The sequence below is a fragment of the Hyposmocoma kahamanoa genome, unplaced genomic scaffold (genome assembly GCF_003589595.1).
Source record: "Hyposmocoma kahamanoa isolate Upper Pololo Valley unplaced genomic scaffold, ASM358959v1 185, whole genome shotgun sequence".
Classification (NCBI taxonomy): domain Eukaryota; kingdom Metazoa; phylum Arthropoda; class Insecta; order Lepidoptera; family Cosmopterigidae; genus Hyposmocoma; species Hyposmocoma kahamanoa.
Genome location: NW_020653715.1, coordinates 2615565 through 2634484, shown reverse-complemented (window position 1 = coordinate 2634484; position 18920 = coordinate 2615565). Strand labels below are relative to the sequence as shown.

Below are 18920 nucleotides of genomic sequence, written 5' to 3'. Positions count from 1 at the left end.
TAAATAATTCGGCATCCATTAGAACCACGCTCGAACACGCTAAAAACTAGGGTACGGTTAACGATCTTATCTCTCAAAACTTAAATAACTAATCGGATCGATCACAAATTAAAAGGAGTTCCGAAACTTAACTGTGGCACTCAGATAAATGGAAGTGAATCAAGACATGTTGTTGATCCCAATTCTTTTGCTCATCGGCGACGCGTCTAAGATCCTTTCATTGAGTTTGTCCTCTTCTCGAAAGTGGATCCTCGTGATGACAATGTCCCCTGTGCTCAAAGTTTGGGACGCAACATCCGCTTTCTTTGTTTCATTGAGATCTTTGCATTTTACGTCATCGAATGTAGGGTTATGGCATTTGCAAGTGCAATTTTTTCTATCGCTATCTAAATTTAATATCTGACTGAGATTAGACCAGTCCTTGTTTTTGAGCAGTGGCAGTGTTTGTTCCATAGTCTGGGAGAATTTGTCTTCTAACTCCCCACTCAGTGGCGCAACAGCCGACAATATCGCCTCTAAACGGTTTATCTTCTCCACTTTATCCATGTTTGTGTCTGATAAAATCTCATCCATCATTTGCATAGATTCCGTGAGGCTAGGAGGCTGTGTCGAGTGTGGGGAAGAAATAGAATCGGAGGGATTTGATTCCAAACTTGCCATTTCATTCTCCTTTTCATCATCTTCAGAATCTGAATCCTTTTCCTGTCCAATAGCTTCAAGCTTCTCTAATTTCTTCGAAATCTTGTGGCATCCCTTAAGCTTTTCTTTTTCTTCCTCAGTGAGTTCTAAATATCTCAATAATCGAATCTCCCTATTGCTCAAGACAATATTTTTTGTGGACTCAGACAGCTTCATTTTCAACTCGCCAACTTCAGTGTTGATTTTTCTCTGCCTTTTACGGAGTTTGACTTCTGTTGGTTGGATATGCATAAATACCTGCTCATTGCTCAATTCCTCAAGAAGCTGTTGATTGTCAGGCTTTATGTTTGAAGACATGTAAGCATAAATAGCGGGATTCACTAAAGATAGGACATCAGATGCAGCATAGATTATCATGTCTTTAGTAAGAGGACGCCTAGCCCAATATCTCTGGTCTCTACGATAGACATTTTTGAGTTGTTCCTTCATAGGATTCATTGGAGCATTATACAACTCACATAAAGCATTTAGACTTAAATTCTTAACCTTGTAAACAGGAACACCTTGCTGCTGCAACTGCAACACAGCATGGGCTGCTTGCGTATCAAATACATTCTTCAATGTAATCTCAAATTGATTTTGTAAATTGACTGAGTCATTCCTACAATCATGTATAATTTTAATAACATTCTCACTCTCAAGTAATTCTTTTATTTTACCTTCCACAACCATAGATGGGCACGCCATAATATCAAGTATGTAAACTTCTCCATTCATGGTAGCAATCTGACACAATGTAAGAACACCTTTTAAACCTAGGTTTATTCCCTCACAGTCAAATGAAACAATGCTTTTTCCATTGCGTTTCACATTCATAATACTATCAATCAATGTGGAACATTCTCTAGCACTGGCTATCACTGTTGTGCACTGAAGCACTTTCTGACGCCAAGCCTCTCCCATGATGTTGTTCCTCAAACTTGGAGTACCGTTAATTTCCTCAGGGCGGGCATTCAAATGATTATTAACCCTGTCCCTTACCATGTTTTCAGCTAGATTTTTAATTACAATGGAATTTATTCTTTGTTTTAAAGTTTGATTTGCAATATTTGCTTGTGGACCACGTGGAGATTCTGTAGGACTGAGTATTCTGTTTGCAGGGCTCTTCTTGCCATCAGACGGAGTTGGACTAGCCACTGTGAGGGGAACAGGCGAAACTGGTGTCTCATCCACAATTGGCTTTGGTGCATCAGTCTTAGCTTTAACATTTTTAGCATTTAGATACATAACAGGTATTTTTGGCTTGCTGATTAGAGTGACCAGGTTTGACTGAACATGAAAACTGTCAGAGAATATTTTGAGAAAAGCGCTCAAATCAGCTGGAGATTTGAACATTTGATACCAGTACTCTTGTGGGAAACGGGAGACGATCAAATGGAAGAGCTGGTCAACCATAACTGGACCTTTAGCCTCTATACATTGTGCGACATAGTCCAGCAACTGCTGTGCCGTATCTGTGTTTATATTAGCTACAGGAAGATTGTGAAACTGCTCTGAGTTACTACACGTGTTTCCGCGCCTGTGATTCTCACTGACTAGAATGACGTTGTCGTCTACGATTTGGAAGGTGTCTGGGTGCTTCAACAGAAAATCCTTAAACTCTTTTATGCGCTGTCCAGAGATGTGACGTACCTGCGGGGAGGCCTGACTGCGGTGACCGAGGAGACTCTTGATGGGTACCTCGGTTCCCTCACCGTACTGGATCATCTTACTGGCGAAGTATTCCTTGGCCTCTTCGATGTAGTCGTTGTTGGAAGAAGGCCCTAGCCCGCTAGCGTGTTTCTGGAACGTGTTGATATCAACATAGTCCCCGTCTATGCTGAACAACGCCGGGTACTGCGCGAGGAACTTTTTCAACCCCGATTGTGACCCGCCAGCAATTTGTCGCATCTCTTTCGTGAATCCTTTGGCACCAAACTGGCAGGAAAGATCGTGCAGCGTCCGCGGCTCGCCTTTATCGAGCAGGCGTTCCACGAAGAACAACAGAGTAAGATTCCTTGCGAGCTCATATTCCATTGATTCCATCTCCCTGCAGTTGGTGCCAATGTGATTTTCTTACACTAATTTTTTCTACGTATATGTGTCACCCACAACACCATGAAATTTTTTCTCTCTCGGACAGTGCCAAAGAGTATAGAGGAAAGTGAAGGAAGTATTTCAGTGTTGTCAAACTATAACATGGATTTCCCTATTTATATTGGCAAACTGTAATAATGCCGCAAATCAAATATTTTATGGTGTTGCTGTGGAACTTGGACTAAACTGTGAAGTACATAAAAAAAAAGAAGAATAAGAAAATTTTATCGACACGAACTAGGACGTAATCAACGGATTTTTATGAGCTTGCTAAGAACTTCTCTCCATTGTTCTGTGAAGAATGTTTGCTATTTATTGTCTGTGCTAATAATAACATGGAAACTGCACGATGTTTGTTGTATGTGTGTTGGCCATGTAATTAAAAATTCAACAATGAAAGTAGGTTCTTCAGAAAAAGGTTTTGTCATTTTATCTAACCTTAGGGCATGTATTCTCATGTTTACATTTTCTAATTTAATGTTGCAAGACTCGAAAACTCCGCCATAATTTTTCCATTAAAGACGTCTTTCTATTTAAAACATTGATTTCTACATTGGTGATTTATTAGTAAACTGTCGTGTCATGGCAACATTATATCCATAAACTTCCAACCTACTTTTTTAAAGGTCGTTCACCCACGTGTTTGTGAACGCCCACCATTGTTATTGGTTACTTTTACAAACTACACCGACTTAGTCAATATTGTGACTTTTTTTTTAAATGCACATAACATTGTTGGTGTAGTCACAAATTGTTTTAACTGTGGCTGCGATTCGTGTCCGGTCCACAGATAAACAATCTGATTTGTCAAAATGGTTGTTGTCAAAAAGTGTCAACTCGGGAGAATAGCAGTTTCTGAACCTAATTAAATGATTAAATGAGTATTTTAATGTTTTAGTAAAGTTTTGCTTATGATAGGAAGAGATTAACTCGGTATTTTTTTATCTATAAAGTGAATTCCATTTCTAAAATTTATTCCACTGTGTAAAATTGTCCACAATGGTAAGTGATTCAATGATCTTCATATGAATCAATATAACGTGTTTTATTGTAGCTTCCTTTCATCATACACAACCATATCTATATATTTACAGTACGCTAACTAGAAACTCATATTTGAACTGTGATTTTGTGGTATTTGTTAGTAATTCTGCTACTTATGCTAAGTACGGGTATCCTCCCCCTTGGTTCCTTTGCATTATGTTTTAGTTCTATTTAGAGAAGATAAGTGCTCAACAGCGGAAGGTATGTGGGTTGATGCGGTACAATATGTTCTAATGTTACATGCCGAGGGATTCACATGTTTACACATAACAGTTACTATTTTAACTTAATAACTTTTTACTGTCTTTGAACAGTTTAACACCTTCGTTGCTGACTAGAATTTTCGAAAATGTTCAAAATATGACATTTGCTTATATGACTGTTCTTGGCCTCTTTTGTTACTTATACAAAATAATTTTTTCGCGATGTTTCATTATTTGGCTCTAGTTTGGGATTATATTTACTGCTCGTCATTTCAACCCGGTGCGGCCTAAATGCAGTAATTATGACGTTTAGGCCACGTCAGTCGCAATAGCTTGCAGAGTATATACACATCAATCGATGTTTACCTAAAACTGACATGTATTTTGATTTGAGATTAAAATTAAATACATAGCATTTGCCACCAGTGGCGTGAACCAGCATCGCAAAGTTAGGTTAGTCGTGCCGGTCCTTTTAACGCCCCCATGGCCCAATAGGTAGATGAGATCATTTGATCATGAGGTCATTTTGACCCACCACGTAGATTAATGTGTTAAGTGTTTTTTAATTTACTCTAAACTTTACTGAGAGTCACCCGCCACCCCTGCACACTCCCTCTCTCCCTATTACGACGTCAGCTATTCTAAAGTCCTTTATTATTATTAATAAATTTCTGTTTTAACTTTCCAGCTGGTTTTAGTCCTCGGAGATCTGCACATCCCTCACCGCTGCAGCAGTCTTCCTCCTAAGTTCAAGAAACTGCTTCTCCCTGGTCGAATACAGCACATACTGTGCACAGGGAACCTTTGTACCAAGGAGAGTTACGATTATTTGAAGACCTTGGCTAGTGATGTGCATGTTGTTAGGGGGGATTTTGATGAGGTAAATATAAACCTGTTCATTGAGCACTGTGAGCAAAGGTTTCTAGGCATGTACTCAAATCACACAATTTGCAAAAGGAATCTGCAGATGGATGGAATTCTCTGCTATTCCTCAACTGACATGCATGAACTTCATTATTTTTATATAAAAAAACTGACCTCAAGTTTGTGGAATTACATGTATTTGCCAAGTTTTATTGATATTGTATACCAGAAAGTGCGTGAAACTGGATTCATACCCTAGTTGGCCACCCTTAGAGGTGGAATATTTTCTTAAAATTTATATGAGACCAATAATAAGGTACCCCTCTTTCCAACAAAAAAGAATCACCAAAATCAATTCACAAATAAGTAATTGCATAACATACATACAAAAAATACAGTCGAATTGAGAACTCCTCCTTCTTTGAAGTCGGTTAAAAACTAGCATAAAGCATACAATCTAAATCATACGGTCTTTATGAAGCCGAATGATGAAATTTTCAATTTCGATCTGTAACCTGTGATAATTGAAGTTAACTCACCATACATTCTAAAGACACATGGTGTCCCTACGGGCGCCTTCAGTAGCTTATAGAAACGCTGCAGTGGTGTAACTATGGCGCGGCAGTCGCGCGTTACGCCTTACTTCACTAATTGTTATGGTATAAGCGTCAGCGTGTCGCGACAGTGGCTAGTTGGAAATTAATATATGCATTAGTGGGGCAGCCGTTCTATATCTAATGTAATTTGAATGTGCCTTAACAATTTTGATAAAAAACTTCTAAAATTTATTGGAGGATAAAAACACGGTGCTCCATAAAGACAACTTGTGGCTCTGTGACACTACAGTACTAAAATCATTAGGGACACTGTATGTCTCTGGGACGCATCACCAGTTAAAGGGCACTATAGAAATAAGAAAAGATAATCTAGATAGAGACACAGTACGTAGCTATGCAAAAAATATGACAACTTTTAGTGTAATGTACTTATGCATGTGTGAAAATCTTGGGTGAGTTTAAATTGTAAAATGATTGTACATCTATTCCAGAACTCAACATACCCAGAACAAAAAGTGATAACCGTTGGTCAATTTCGTATAGGCCTAGTCCACGGTCATCAAGTGGTGCCTTGGGGTGACGAAGAGTCATTGGCATTAGTCCAACGACAACTCGATGTAGACATTTTGATATCGGGACATACGCATCGATTTGAGGCATATGAACATGAGAACAAGTTTTATATTAATCCTGGATCTGCGACCGGAGCTTATAGCCCTTTGTACAGGTAAGAATTATTTTGTTTAATGGTATATTATTTTTCTTAACAAGAAAGAAAGAAAAACTACCTTCAGATACATTATCTGGCTGTGGGGAAGCTGGGTATTCTGTTTATTTATTCACTCACAGCAGTAGACAGCTGAGCTGGCACTAAACAATGTATGGTTGCCTCGAAGAAATTGCTACTCAGCAATAAGGCCGTCTGTTGTACAGTCGATGCTCTAAGGCTGCTAACAGACTGCCTGCATGCCTCGACTGCATGAAGTTGATAACGACTTCACACATTAACTGCAAACTTGCAGTCAATCTGTTAGCAGCATAAGTTGTCTGATCCTCTCTGATGTTTTAAGTAGATCAGTGAAAGTATGAAACAAACTTAACATTTGACCTATGAGTTGTAAAATTAATTTTGGTATGTCTTTCTTATTGCATCACTAATGAATGTCTTTTTAAGAAATTTTTTAAGCCGAATTGATCTTTAATTATATTACATAAATACAATATTTCATTCATTCATTCAATATATATGAACAATTTGTGAAATCGTCTGCCACATTATTACAATGGCAATAAAGGCAATAAGTTAATACCACATCTCCCTGCGTTGCCATAAATAGTGATGTGGTTTGGGGTTTTTACCTATCCAATATATTTAAAATTTAAAGAGCATTATACCTTTGTCTTCAGGAATCCAACTCCCTCTTTCGTGCTAATGGACATCCAGAGCTCTACAGTGGTCACATATGTGTACAAGTTGCTTGGGGATGAAGTTAAAGTGGAAAGGATCGAGTATAAGAAAGCTTAATGTATGTATCATTGTGGTATAAACAACTTGTTAAGTTATAAGGGATTATGTAAGGATATGGTCAGCTCCTCTGTAAGCAAATAAAAGAAGCATTTCGTATTATATTTTCAAGCAGCTGCGCTGTTGAAGAAGAAATTGTGTCTTTAAGTATAAATAAAGTACAAAATGCTTTTTAATCTCGCTGCTTCTATTTGAAATGGGAGGGCACTGTATTATAAAAGACTTTGAAATTGATTCTATTTTCGTGTGGTATGCCAAAAACCTGTACCAGTGTTCGTAATAATTTTACATTGTGCAGTATGGATATCGTAATTACTTATTGTCATTGCAAAAAAATGATGTAAAAACGTACAGGGGCTCTACCCAAAGGGCTTGCTATTTAAAAGAAATTTAAATTTTAAAGATCATATCAAGAAGTAAATTCCCACAAACATTACTAGGAATTTGGATAAACAAAACAGGATTTTTTATTGAAAGGATCTTTGTTTTTTTATTGATAATCTACAACATATTGAACTACAGACCAGTAGGGTCTAGCATGGTAGGGCATGACTTGCGCAAGAGCATAAAGCGCGAGATACTGCTATACTCGCATAGAGAATAGCAATATCTTGCGCTCCTATATTCGTCTAAAGTCGTCGAAATATAAGAGGCCCGTTTGGACAGCTGTTATTGTGACGTAAATAGGGATGTAACAAAACAAATCGTTAATCTGAAATTCCGATTCTCACGAAAAATCGATTCTAAATTACATGAAACTTTGGTTTTGTTTTTAAGTTACCTAGGTATATGAAGTGATACAACGGAACACAATAACTATGGGTTCTGCAGCAAAAATAAAACAAAAAGATTCATAAATATGTTTTTTTATTGACTTTCGTCAGAAGAAGAATCCGTTGAACTGTCGGCGCCTGTATATATAATTATTTCATTATCAATCATATTGTCAATATTGACGTCCCTGTCAAAATCGGCCTTTATTATATTTTTCGTTTTTTGCACTACTTTTGCCCAGTCTTCATTTGTGATATTTGCACAAGCTTCCTTCAATAAACCCATCATTTTTTTTGTGGAGAACGGTCGCTCTGTATTTTTTCGTGCCGCGTAGCCTGTAAAAAGATTAAATTCATATGGTTATTCTGTAAAAAAATGCCTTGTTATACATAATTTATGTCTATTTTAGTAACGTTAAAAACCAGTACCTAGGTAAGTACATTTTCTAAATTGTTGTATTCGAATTTTCTCCACCTGGCTTTCACTGTTCAATAAATAAGTAATAATAATACGTTTACATAATAGAATGAATAAGAAAAAAACTAACCTTTAACTTGAGCCCAAATTAACTCAATGGCATTGTATTGACAATGGTATGGCGGTGTTCTGATAATGGTATGTCCATGCTCTAGTGCCAGTTCGTCAATTTCGTATCTCATTGTTGCTGGTTTATTTTCTTTAACCAATTGTAATAACTCCGCCTTTAATGAGTTTATGTCGGCTTCAATGCCATTTCTTTGCAACCATGCCACTAAATCAGATTTTTTATTTGCCTGAGTGGGTGGCTTATCAATTTGTAGCGAATGGTACGGTGCATTGTCCATAATTATGGTAGATTTATTGGGGAGGTTGGGAAGTAAAGATGTTGTAAACCACTCTTTAAATTTAATAGCGTTCATTTCTTCGTGGTATTCTTTTGTGCTCTTCGATTCGAATGCAAGCAAAGCATTGTTCACAAAACCTCCCCCAGCTGATCCAGCATGACAAATTATCAATCGCCCACCTTTTCCCATCGGCACATTAGAGCATGATGCTTTTGTGTCATCAGTCCACGATTGCGGCACTGTATGATTGGAATTCAACCATGTCTCATCGATAAAAATGACATTATCCCAATCAGTCACTTTATTCATTTTTCTCAAAAATGTAACTCTTTGCAGTACTAAATCATATCTTTCCATAATTATCTTTCTTGTGTCGCTCTTCTTGTATTTGAAACCAATTTGTTTCATAACTGTGATTAGAGATGCGGAACTGCCTGTAAACAAGCCAGCTTCTTGCAGCGATATCAATAGTGTACTCACAGTAGGGTATTTTTTTCTTGAGTAATAACCATAAATATGGTTCCGAATAGCGTCTGCGTCGAATGTGTCAATACCTGTTACAGGCTTGCTTTTTTTCCGCCTTTTAGGCGTACGTAAAACGTTGTCTTCACTGCCGGAAGGCCCATACTTTTCTTTTAAGATTGTCCGTATGGTTTTTAAACCGATTCCAAGCGCATCTCCGACGCGATTCTGTACTTGAGCTACCGGCAATAACGGTCCACCATTTTGCGATTCACGTTGAAAGTAATCGTGCAACTTCACAATCAACTCACGCGATTGACTATTAAGAGTATGGCCTCTTTTCAACATTTTGAAAAGGAGTTCACACGACACCAAAATCCACTACAAACTACAGAATGAAGTCCGAAACAATATGCTCAATCAACGTCCAAAAAATAGTAGCCAAGGTCAACGTGATAGCAAGAGAATCAGTCCAAAATCAAAACAAAGTCGCAACAAAAATACCGAACCGCACTGTCAGCTTCCAAAATGGTGAATGAATGGGACTCAACGGGAACGCGACGGCCGAACGACAGGCTAAATAGTGTTGCCATGAAAAAAAAAGGTTATCTATGAGTGCTAAAAAAAATATTCCATTATACATTTTGTAGGTAAAAGATCGACTAAATTCAATGCATTATGAATGATTATAGATTGTTTAGGTAGAAAGATGTTGTAAACGATTCTTTAAAAATTTTTGCGACGTGAATTATGATATTATTTTGTGCTCTTCCATTTGATTCGATTCGATTTTAGACGGGATTGGATAAACGCGGTGACAATTTACGATTAAATTGTTACAGCACTAGTGTTTAAAAAAAAAAAGACTGAGAACGTAACTGTTTTTGATGCGTTTCGTGGCAATGAAAAATACATTTTACTTTGGAATTTACTTAAACAAAAAAATAAAAGGAGACATATTCTTGCATATAATTTAACGCTCGAATTAGAAGTGTGATTTTGTAATCCAAAAAAGAAGGATTGTTTTTAAAATGTTTTGTTTATCTCAAACGTAATGTTTTTTGGTTACATTCTATTATCATAACGAGCTGTCAAAACGGGCCTATTATATTTCGACGATTATAGCTAGCCCTACTGATTTAGGCAAAATTATACCCAGATATAAGTTAGAGATTCTAGCAAACTATTTACGATCTAGGCGGCCCAACGGCTTAGACTGTGAGTGTTGGATGAGGTGGTCCCAGGTTCAATTCCCGGTAGGACCAAATCGAAGTGAACTTTTCTTGAACTTGGTATGGTCTGGGTGTTCTGGGAAGTATCCCGGAGTGAATTCCGTTGCTCTGGAACACATTTTACTGGGAATTCCTTATTTTGAGACCAGAAAAAATACAGCAATGCCGTTATGTTAGTGGTACAAAAATTTTTCACAAGTACCACCTGGAATCATAATTTCGAATGTATCATGGTGGTACTAGTGGGAGCAAAGTCTTATTAGTACCACTATGCACTAGTGGTACTTGACAGTGGTAGTCCACTACATGTAACAAAAGGTTCCGCTAAATGTAGTTCAATTACTAATAGCTATAGTTAAATATAACTTGTTGCATTTGAAAAAAGAAAATGTACGAGGTGGGTGGGTAACAGCAACTCTTTTTTTTAAGTTTCTTAAAATATGTTTACTAAATAAAAAAAAATACAAAATTGTACAGTTAGTCAATTTGCACAGACACATCTGTATGTGGCAATTTGTTAATAAAATATCACTCATGTATAATGTACTCTATGTATTTGTATATAAGCTATGTATATGTCGTCACGGCGTGTAATAAAGTATAGTACTTGTTTTACTTTGTCTATTATCTTTTCACATTACAACGTCAACAACAACCATATCAATTCTTATACGTTCCACTGCTCGGGTTGTACGTGCTCGGAAACACAGTCGCAGGCAGGGCATTTCATTCCAGGGCTGTGCGCATAATAAAGATGACGTAAAGTGCTTAGTACGCCTGAAGTGAAGGCCTACTGTAATTAACGCATCGAGTATATAACAAGAAATAGAGACGAGATGTCATTTAATTTGTTTGAAAACTATTCTGCCATATCATTACTGTGACAACTGCGCTCCGATTGGCCAGACCGAGTTCGAAACAATTGACGGGTGTCGTCAACTGTTTCACTTCAAATCGACCAGTTAATTTGAGCTTTGCTATAATGGACGAAAATTGCAAAATTACATATTCAATATTTAATTACCGATGAAATATGATTCCGTTTGTTTTGTAATTAGATGTTTTGCTATTTTTCCCACACCACCGCACAGTGTCTCGTCTAGTACAGGCTAGCGGGACAAAATTATTTTTTGCGTTATTTTGATTGTTTATGAATATTGCAGGTATATTATGCTATTTTAGGCTAAAAAAAGTGGAAACCTGTGTACTGTAATGTGTAGACCCTACAACGGTTATGGCCTCACCACCTGACACGTAAGGTTACCAATTACGCGGTGAAATGTGGGTGATAGCTCTATAATTAGGTGCCTCTGCCTTCTTCACATACCTGTAAGCCACGAGTGTATTATTTTTTATTATATAAAAGTATTAGGATATAGAAAAATAAAAAATAAATTGAAAAAATCATAAATGTTTATTACACGTTACCAATGACGTGTTCGGAAGGTATTTATTTACAATTTTTATATTTATACAATTAAATTAATCAACGAACAATACAATAACAACAAAAATTATATTTCAGTATATAAATGTGCATTATATAACTAAAACACCTATAGTAAAATACTCTACAACTACATATTAAAACTAGATATAATAATTAATTACAATAATAAACAAGATCTAATTTATCTAATCTAAATGTAAAGACATTACAAAAATATTTAATGCTCATCTCCAGATGATTCCTCATCATTACTCTCCAATCCGGTAGAGTCTGACAACACGTAATCCTCCTCATCAACATCGCGAACTGTTGATAACTGGGTTGGTAAGGAAGGTGGGATAATCAACTGCAGAACCTCCGCTGGCAAAGCAGTAATCTTCTTTCTAGGTAACTCTCTAGATGTGTTGATTACAGGATCGGACGTAATTAGGAGCATTCTCAAAAGATCTGCATTCGTGGCAATACGTGACCGCTTCCTAGGGTCGTATTCTAGAACTCTATTCAATGCTCAAGTCAGGATTGCACTGGAAACACAAGCACTGGAAATACGACCCTAATGGCAGGGACTTGAGTATGATTTCGAGTGCTTTAAACCATACTCAAATCCTGACTTGAGCATTGAGTAGAGTTTTGGAATACGACCCTTAGTGTGTCGCTCACGGAATCTACGGCAATCTTTATTTCTTGCCTCCTGGGCTTCTTCGGAAAGCTGACCAATAGGAAGAAGGCAAGATTTAATTACTTCCGTACTGTGTACAAGAATCTTATGCACAGTAACGGGCATGGAGTACCACGAATACAGACCAAGGTATAATTTTCTCGTTTCAACGCAAAATTTTTCGAATTCTAAACAATTTATGTCGTATCCCGATGACAAAGTCCAATCCTGTTATTTCCCTACCCAATTCAGCATTAGAAAAAAAACTATGTGCTGTGTTTCCATCATTCGAGTTGCCATACCCAGGTTTTGGTTTATCCACTATAAGACCCATACGATCTTTAGACATTTTTTGGATCTCTTGTGAGCGGTGCTTTACTACAGCTTTATCGTTGTCTCCTCTGACTTGCCATTTTTTTATTTCTAAACGAATACCTAATGTGAAGCATACATTCAAAAGTGCGGATCCATGCATGTAAAGTAGATAAACCAAATTCATAGCGCTCTTTGTTGCTGGGATAGTTCCTCGACTCCTCGTTCATAGTAGACGGAGTAACACCCACCCAAATATAACACTTTTGTGTTGAACGTGTGTCCGTTAAAGCGTTACACACTTTACCATCAGTCATCGTCAACAATAAGTCGTGTGTAACAAAGATTTGAGATCCATCAACGTTACTTAATGTTGGAAGAAGCTGACTTATTTCATGTAAAATTTTAGTGGTTTCTTCTTTCGTAAATTCATTTGTCTCCTTGGCAAAAATAAACCTGATAGGACGGCAATATAAGGTTGAAGAAGGTCGTGGATTTTGCCAGATCACAGTTTCTCCGTCATGAAGTCTCAAGGGAACAAATGAGTATACAAACAGAAATTCGTCGGTAGCGCTGGTGTTCTCAAACCTCTGCTTATAAGTACTATGCCCCGAACTACCATCACAACCCCATTTGCTTACCAACGTATACGATGAACGAGGTAACACACTTCTAATAACTTCACATTGAGCTTCAACTAATCGTTCAGCCGTTTTATTCAAAATCGCCTGAAGTTTAATTTCAGCTCGAGATTCAGTCACAGTAATGTGTTCGTTAGAAGGACAACAAGAAGCTTTGGATTTACCTAAACTGTAGAGTGATGGATACACTTGATGTCCCGCCTTCATTGACCACTTCCTAGTTTGCTTATATGAGTGACAAGTAGATTTGGAGTCTACGTAATAAGCTAACGCTTCGTCCGGAGTTAACTGCCTACTTTGTTAAGAACACTTATTCTTTTTTGGACTTTCACCGAGTTCTTTAATTTGTTTAGCAACACTTCGGTGCCCTTCCTTCCTAGTAGTTAATTCCGCGGCTATAGTAAGCTCACTTGCACTCCGAATTTCTAAAAGATCTACTCTACTTGTCTCCGTTTTCAGCGATGAGTCGTCAAAGGATTTTTTGGGTCTGCCTACAGACCCAAGTCCTGATGATGTTGAAGGCTGCGGCTGGTGTGTACATACATTTACTATTCCCGAAGTCTCGAACCAATCAGTGATTCGTCAGAAGCATTAGTAATATTATGTTTCTCACATATACAATAAAACTTGCGACTGTTTCTTGCATTTTTCTCATGTCTCAGCCATTTTTCAAAAACTCCAGTTTCGTCACAGTAATGACACGTTCTGAAAAAAGGACAATAATTTACTTGCGGGGCTTTTCGGGCTCTGAAATATATATGAATCTATGCCTGAATGTTGTAAATATAATATACAGAAGTATCTAGATTTGTATATTTAAATAAAAAAGTTGCAGACCTTTAAAGTTAACAATTAAGGAGAAATATGCAGGATTTTTTTAAAGATATTCAAACTCATATTGCACCAAAAATAAACATGATTTTTTTGAAAAAAATACGTGATAATAGTGTACATACCTTCAACAGAATATTCCATCACAAAAAACACGTTTCACTTCGAACTCCCAAATCACTTACCTTTGACACGCGATAAAGTACCGTAATGAGGTATGACCTAATTAGTTCTTGCAATTCGGTACCTGTGAAGGGTTATTTACAAGTCGTTAACACTAATTTCTGGAAATTACGTCATGAATTTTGTCCCGTTAGCTTGTACTAGACGAAATACTGTGCACCGAATAGAACAGCACGGCATTGTTAGAGAAATTATCTTTATTACAATAAATACAGAATATTTTTTGGAATATACGGAGACGTATACACAGGTCAATTGTTGGCCTGTCTATATTTCAATGCAAACGAGAGTTGATATTTATAAAAGCTGTATCGCTAATTTGTTACCAGGAATCATCATTCAGCATAATTTGTTACCAGGAATATATGGCCCTTATTTCGTCTCTATTTCTGGTTATATACTCGATGACTGAACGCCTACCACCTATCCCCACCAAGGGGACAGCTGGTAGGGACTAGTGGAGTAGGCCATTTTAATATAATTTGGTCTGTGAATATAATAGAGTGTAAATGAACTACCCTTACGTCATATACTAAAACCATGGTTTGCAAGAATAATACCCCCATAACTTCAGCTTTAGGTATGTACATCTTTTATTTAACGTAACCACATTTTTCGCGACACTGAATAGCATTAACGTGGGCAAAAAAGTCCGAGCAGAAGAAAAATGCGCTACGTAATTTCGAACGTATTGCAGGGACGTAAAGATTTTTCTGACCAATTCAAGCCGATAACAAGTTAAAAAGTCTGGTTTATAAAGGACTAGGTACATCAGCACGCTTCAAAGTACAACGGTAATCCTTATTATAAATAAAAGCTTAGAACCATAAATGAATAACTCGTTACTACGTATACTAGCCGAAGCTTTGAAGCGTGAATAGTTTTTGTGCCGGTGCGGTGATGTGAATGAACTGACGGCCTTGTGCTTAGCCATAGTTGATACGTGTAAAGAAATTCGATTAGATTTTGTTTTGATGGCGTTGCTATAAGATCTCTGCCATCGGCATTTCGTAGTATAAATCTGATTATTTAAAATAAAATATTGTGGATATATTATTTATAATCTATGGATTTAGGGTACTTTATATTCTATAATAGTTGTTGAAAATCATTACATTAAATGTTTTTTCTCCGTCTTTTTAGTCCTAAATTATTAGTTTGAGCCCGTGTAATTTTGAAATGATATATTTTAAAGGGAAATTGACAAACTACAATCGTAATTGATGTTGTTTTTGGGATCGGGACGGCTGAATGGTAATTGCTTTTGTTTGGAGCACGCTTCAGGATTGTGCTCTCAAAAAAACCTTCGCCACGTTATGGAATAATAAAATACCTATTTATTTGATTTATGAAATATGTACCTATTAAATAACCTTAGACACATCTACATAATGAACGCATATTCTGTGTATTTGTCAACATTATCTAAATAATAATGATCAGAAAATTAAAAGAAAAGAGGGGGAGGGACAAATTGAAGTCCTTGTATGTTTCAAACATTCGGATAGACTGAACTTGAGAGTGTTTTTTTTTTATTTGAAGGCTTATCTAATTGGAATGGTTCAATCATAGCTATATGTTCGATGAACATCGGAGAGTCTACTCAAGTCCTCCGTCTAATATCCGACCGACACAATATTGCTGTCATATAAGTAATACTCGACTAAATCAAAACACAATGTCAAGTGTTCACACTTGCTTCATTCGCATCACGTGTTTTTTTAAATTTGATCGAATATTACTTATTTGACAGTAATATTGTTTCGGACGGAGGAAGGGAATAGACCCCCTGTACAGCTGTGTACCCGCTCACGCGATACATGCAGCCGTAGACGCATACCACACCTAGAGGTGCCGGTGATGTTTTTATACCGATTTATCGGATATCGAAGTTATAACAGGTAAAAGAACTAATATTAATTGCTATTTCGGTAACTACTCTAGCAAACTATAAAGTTTTTAATGCTGGATCTGTCGTTTAAAAAAATTAAACCACTTCAAAAATACGTCACGACAATCCTGTGTGTTATTTTTTGGGCTGGTGATTTCGGTGTTTATTTATTGAAAATATACCGTAAGTAGCGTTTTTTAAGTTTACCCTGAATATAAATGTTTATAATCTATACTTTAAGGAGTAATTTAATGTAAACGGTAGAATCACTCAAACGCAATATTATCGTATTTATCCAAGTATATCAAAAATTTCATTAGTGCTTTTTAAGTACAGGATTTGCGGTGTATACTACATTTTATTTGAAATGTTTTTGTTGGTAGTACGGAGCGTATTTATTTAGCAATGCAGAATAATAATTTTTAAATTTTAAAACTTGTATTTAAACTGAATGCTTTTCTAATTTGCGAAACCAATTAGCCGCCATTTTGCGGTAGGAGGAGCGCATCGCGTGAGCGGTTATAGTTGTAACTTACTTTCGTAACTTACGGATGGTGACTTTATTGACTTTTTGAAGTAAACTGTTTTGTATCGAGTTTTTTTAATTGTTGGTACAATCTACAGCACAACAAACTATATAATTTTGTTCGAATATCGCCTCCAGTGCAACGAAACAAGATCAGTCAATACGTAGCTTGATCTGCAGTCTACATAAACATGGAGTACCAAAGATTATATGTACGTAATTGAAGTTAGGAATTTGTTATTTAAAAATTCAGACACTGTTTACAAATAAATTGTTTGTAAACAGACCTCTGACGTGTCTTGCGCTAATGCATCGTAAATTTTTGGCGCCATAGTAAACATTGTATGTACCTATTTGCATGAAGGTAGTTTAACAAGCCTTTAAACGTAGTTGCTCATGACGTCTTGCACTTACAACGCGTGTCAACAACAATTATGACACATACATACAGCATACCTATTATTACTAAGTTCCGGTATTGAAGGGTCATTCCACAAAGTCAAGCCATTAAATTTCTTTAAGATTGTTTACAAAACGGCAAGGCAAACTAGTGGAATGGCTCTGAATGCACGTTCGCACAAGGCCTATTACACATGGAATTAATAAGTACTTCGTACAACTGGAAGGCTTACTGTGTATTGAAGCGTGCGCCGAGCGAGATGTCATAAATCTTGGTCCGTCTCTTTCTAACATATAACAAACAGAGAGGTAATAACAAACAGAGATGACGCCATATTATTTTAGTGTTGCCTAATGTAAAACAAATAAAACTTTCCAATAATATTTAAATATCGTGAAATAATATAAAGACTTTGATTTATTTGCGACCTATTGCATTCATAGTTGGTATGGTATTATTTACAAACATCTTATAATATTCATGGACAAAATGACGTATTGTTTTTATGCCAATTTTTTTTATAGTCAACTACCGTATTGTATCAAATATCTCACATGGCAATTGTGCGAAAGGGACACACCAAGAAAGAAGATGTCTCACTTGAGCTCAGATCTCTAAGGAGATATTGGTTATTTAAAAAGTATTTTATTGCTATTCATTTAACGTTCATTTTGATATGTCAAAATAATTGCAGTGAGCTTTCCAGTTGTACGAAGTACTTATTAATTCCATGCTATTACATGAGCCAATTCAATGCACGCGTGGTGGGGCCCAAAAAATTAAAAATCTGGAGATACTTCATAATGGATTGTTTATATTTACACGTCACCAATAGGGCTTAATGGAATGTCTCGTCGATGGGCCCCGTGTAAACGGTCCTTAAATGTGCTTGTGAAATCACAAGCGCATGGGACTTTTCAACTGACTCAGGGTGACGGGCGCAGAGGGTTTAAAGCTCTGCGTGGTAGTTCAACTGTTATGGACAGGCGTGTCGCTTACCACCAGGCGCACGACTTGTTCGTCCCGTCACTTGTTATTATAAAAAAAAAGTAAATTGCTGGTAACAATATGCTATGTACCGCTATTTAGGTTCAAGTAGTTAGTTGACCTTACTTATTAGTAATTTTGCACAATGCGTATTTCTTCCTTTCAATCTAAGTTTTGGTAAACAATATTGCATGCGAAATCACACGTCTACAAGCTAAAGTAGTACAACGACCGACCACCAACACCTCTTAATATCATTGACATGGAACGGAGGCGTAAAATATCTGGCTGTACCGTTTACCAAGATCAAGATGTGCAGAAAGGTTTTCAATTTAACTGTAGGTAGGTGTGCCGTTTATTTATTTTACTTTATTTATTGAAGAATGACATGCAATTGTACATGGTGAGTTTATACAGATTATGAATATCGGTTTAGCTAATTGTACAATCAACCACACCATCCACAGATTACTATAAAATTTTCGAATGAAGCATAATCGCTATTGTATTTTTTCTTAAAGTAGGTGCAATGTTGACAAAGAAAATAATTTTAAGAAACCAACGAACTTAATAACATTAATAAGTAGATAAAAAATGTTTACTTCCGACAATAGCTCATTATCATTTTGAAATAGTCTCCTCTGAGGAGACCAAAATGTGTACTACAGGACGTATGCGTATTTCTCGGCACCGAGAAGCACAGCATTCGTTAACACACTGTGACACATTCCATGTAAGGTCATTGCTTGAACGAGAGTACGCCTTGACAGCAAATCCTGAA

At 36.7% G+C, this 18920-nt stretch overlaps 2 protein-coding genes across 2 annotated transcripts; one reads left to right on the top strand and one right to left on the bottom strand.

Moving 5' to 3' along the window:
* Positions 1–6: 6 nt before the first annotated feature.
* Positions 7–2724, bottom strand: LOC113226227 (egalitarian protein homolog). Its single transcript, XM_026458786.1, has one exon. The coding sequence runs from the start codon at positions 2722–2724 to the stop codon at positions 160–162; it is 2565 nt and encodes an 854-aa protein (XP_026314571.1). The 3' UTR covers positions 7–159.
* Positions 2725–3613: 889 nt separating this feature from the next.
* LOC113226224 (vacuolar protein sorting-associated protein 29) lies at positions 3614–7554 on the top strand. Its single transcript, XM_026458784.1, has 4 exons — positions 3614–3777; positions 4711–4902; positions 5935–6170; positions 6851–7554. Exons 1-4 carry the CDS (start codon positions 3775–3777, stop codon positions 6966–6968), a joined length of 549 nt encoding a protein of 182 aa, XP_026314569.1. The 5' UTR covers positions 3614–3774; the 3' UTR covers positions 6969–7554.
* Positions 7555–18920: the final 11366 nt, after the last annotated feature.